Below are 3,397 nucleotides of genomic sequence, written 5' to 3' on the forward strand. Positions count from 1 at the left end.
CTTATCATACAGATCTTTCACTTCCTTAGTTAGAGTCACACCAAGGTATTTTATATTATTTGTGACTATTGTGAAGGGTGTTGTTTCCCTAATTTCTTCCTCATCCCATCTGTCCTTCATGTAGAGGAAGGCCAATGATTTGTTTGAGTTAATTTTATATCCACATTGCTAGGAGTCTTATTCAGAGTTACCCTCATAGACTCCCTGAAGCCTCTCTTATATCAGATTTCTGGAACAGCCTCAAGATGCCCCACTTGCCAGTTGCTGAGAATTTCCATTCACTGTCATGGCCCTCTTCCCCTGGCTCTCCATTCACACAATTCTCACCCACTACCCCTACCATCCTTATTTTGCACAATCCTCTTCCTTTGCCCACCTCTGATGACTTTTTTTTTTCTGAGTGAGATTCAAACATCCTCGCTTGGGTCTTCCTTTGGGTTTGTTGTTTCAAGCAGGAGTATCTTGTGCTTCATGGCTACTATTCACTTATAAGTGAGTACATACCATTTATGCCATTTTGGGTCTGGGTTACCTCACTCAGAATATTTTCTAGTTTTATCCATTTGCCTGCAAATTTTATAATGTCTCTGTTTTTAATAGTGGAATAGTATTACACTGCATATATAAACCATATTTTCTTTATCCATTCTTCACTTGAGGGACATCTGGACTCTTTCCAGTTTCTGGCTGTTATGAATAAAGCTGCTATTCATATTCATATTATTCAATAAAGTGTCCTTGGGAGATGGTAGAAAGATATTTTTCCAAGGAGTGGTAATTTAATGTTTTAGAATAAACAAGTGGTAAAAAGACAGCATTTTCAACAAATGGTGCTGGCACAACTGGTGGTTATCATGTAGAAGAATGAAAATTCATCCATTATTATCTCCTGTATGAAGCTCAAATCTAAGTGGATCAAAATCTACTTTTTAAAGAGCAGTATTATCTTTCTATAAGTGCGTTAATAAAATGTGTATCTACTACCATAAGACACAAATGAAATTCTATACTTGAAGCGTACATTGTACAATAGAAAATCAAAAACAAAACTACATAATAGAAGCAAAGAAAAATGGTGTGAGTGTTAATAAATAGATTGATAAATAACTGTGAGAAAAATTTGATTACATTTCCATGATCACTGAAAACACACACACACACACACACACACACACACACACACACAAAATAATATATCAAAAGAGATATTCAATTTTCCTGAAAATAAACATTAAAGTATTTAGCTCAAAACATAAAACAGGAAAATCCATTGATGAGGTGATTATTTTATTTTCAGGAATACACAATTGTTAATATGGTAGAAATATAGGTATATAAACTAATGGGTACATAGTTTTCAAGTTAAAAGTCACAAATGGTTAAAAGAAGAGAGTTCAAAATTTTGTTTTTGAATACAAGAAATATTTCAACAATTCTTTCCATATATGTTAAAAATCACACTATAGCTAATTTTAACAATGTATTAGTAGAGAAGCATTTAAGTTTCAAGAATTTGACAGGATTTATTATTTCAAAATCATCTAGAGTATGAAACTAATTGGAGTATCTAAGGGAATTTTATGAAAGTAAATAATGGTCTCAAATCTGAGACCATAATTGAAAAAAAATGAATTTCATTGAAGATTTTCCATATAGTAAAAGATATTTCCAGAATTATGACTTTTTGAAAGACAGTGTCAGAATCAAATTAAGATTCTACAGTATTATTTTGTAATTTTGTTAATTATAAAATAGATGCCACAGAGTCACCAGTTCAGGGGAGACATAGAACTAAAAAAAGAAAATCTTTGGGTTTCTTTGATGTTTGTTATCATAGGCAAACCATGCTATATAGGTTTGAAATTATTCAAAGAATACAGAAACATTTGTTTCTGAAATAATAAAAGCAGGGGTGATTATATAATTATTTCAATGAGCTGGGTTCAGTACCAGATTAGGAGGAAAAGGAACACCTGAGAATTGTTTCAGAGTCACATTCATTCCCGAACAGATATGGATCAGTGTGTGAAGTGTCCAGAAAGTCATTATGCAAACTCAGAGAAGAACCATTGCCTCCCGAAGTCTTTGAGCTTTTTGGCCTATGAAAGCCCTCTGGGGATGGCACTCACCATCACAGCACTGTGCTTCTCTGTACTCGCAGCTGTCGTATTAATAGTCTTTGTGAAGCACAGAGACACACCCATTGTCAAGGCCAATAACCGGTCTCTCAGCTACCTCCTGCTATTGACTCTCATCATCTGTTTTCTCAGTTCCCTGCTCTTCATTGGTCAACCCAACAGAACCACCTGCATTTTGCAGCACACAGCATTTGGAATTTTGTTCACTGTGGCTCTCTCTACAGTATTGGCCAAAGCTATTACAGTGGTTATTGCATTCAAGATCACTGTTCCAGCTAGAATGATGAGGTGGTTAATGGTAACCAAGGCTCCTAATTTTATCATTCCCATCTGCACACTGATCCAACTTATTCTCTGTGGAATCTGGCTGATTACTTCTCCACCCTTCATTGATCAAGATGCTCATGCTGAACATGGACATATAATCATTGTGTGCAGAAAGGGTTCAACAGTTGCCTTTCACTGTGTCCTGGGATACCTCTGCACCTTGGCACTTGGGAGCTACACAATGGCATTCTTGTCCAGGAATCTGCCTGATACATTTAATGAAGCCAAGTTCCTGTTGTTCAGCATGCAGGTATTCTTCTGTGTCTGGATTACCTTCCTTCTTGTCTACCATAGCACAAAGGGGAAGATAATGGTAGCTATGGAAGTCTTCTCAATCTTGGCCTCCAGTTCAGCACTTCTTGGCTTGATCTTTGCCCCCAAGTGCTACATCATTTTGATAAAGCCAGATAAAAACTCCTGTCTTAACATCAAGTACAAAAATCATTCTTGAGGAAATAGTCATTTGAACTATATTTAGAAAGTAGAATTCGTATATATTCTAGTAAATTAAACAATTGACTGATACCAGTGCCACTGCATTATAACTTCCTTATTCAGGTATAATATGATGTGATTCTGTGCGTTTATCATTCTTCATTTAATTATATTAAGGACTCTCATGCTGAACCTATAATTTAATTTCATGTTAGAGATTCATGTTATGCATTTTTAAGTAAGAGAATCTAATAATGTATACTGTGGTGTCCTGGAGCTCAATAAGAGTAGTCCAGTAGGGCATAAAGATAAGGATATCTGCCTTGTCTCCCTATGAAATGCTAGTTTTGGAGATGTGACAGAGTGTATACCCATGATGTATTTATTTTACTCTTCTTGAACAACAAAAAACATTAAATTTCATGCAATTGATTTCATTTGTTTTTGTACTCCTTAAGATTCTCTTATATTCTGTGTAAATTGAACAGTATGAGAGA

The 3,397-nt window shown here is 35.2% G+C and overlaps 1 protein-coding gene across 1 annotated transcript in view; it reads left to right on the forward strand.

Moving 5' to 3' along the window:
* LOC110333823 (vomeronasal type-2 receptor 116-like) overlaps positions 1–2,916 on the forward strand; it is a 21,327-nt gene extending 18,411 nt beyond the window's left edge. The window contains exon 6 of the mRNA XM_021215558.1: positions 2,012–2,916. Within this exon, the coding sequence (XP_021071217.1) occupies positions 2,012–2,916 (905 nt within the window). The remainder of the gene's footprint in view (positions 1–2,011) is intronic.
* Positions 2,917–3,397: the final 481 nt, after the last annotated feature.

The sequence above is a fragment of the Mus pahari genome, chromosome 16, assembly GCF_900095145.1.
Source record: "Mus pahari chromosome 16, PAHARI_EIJ_v1.1, whole genome shotgun sequence".
NCBI lineage: Eukaryota > Metazoa > Chordata > Mammalia > Rodentia > Muridae > Mus > Mus pahari.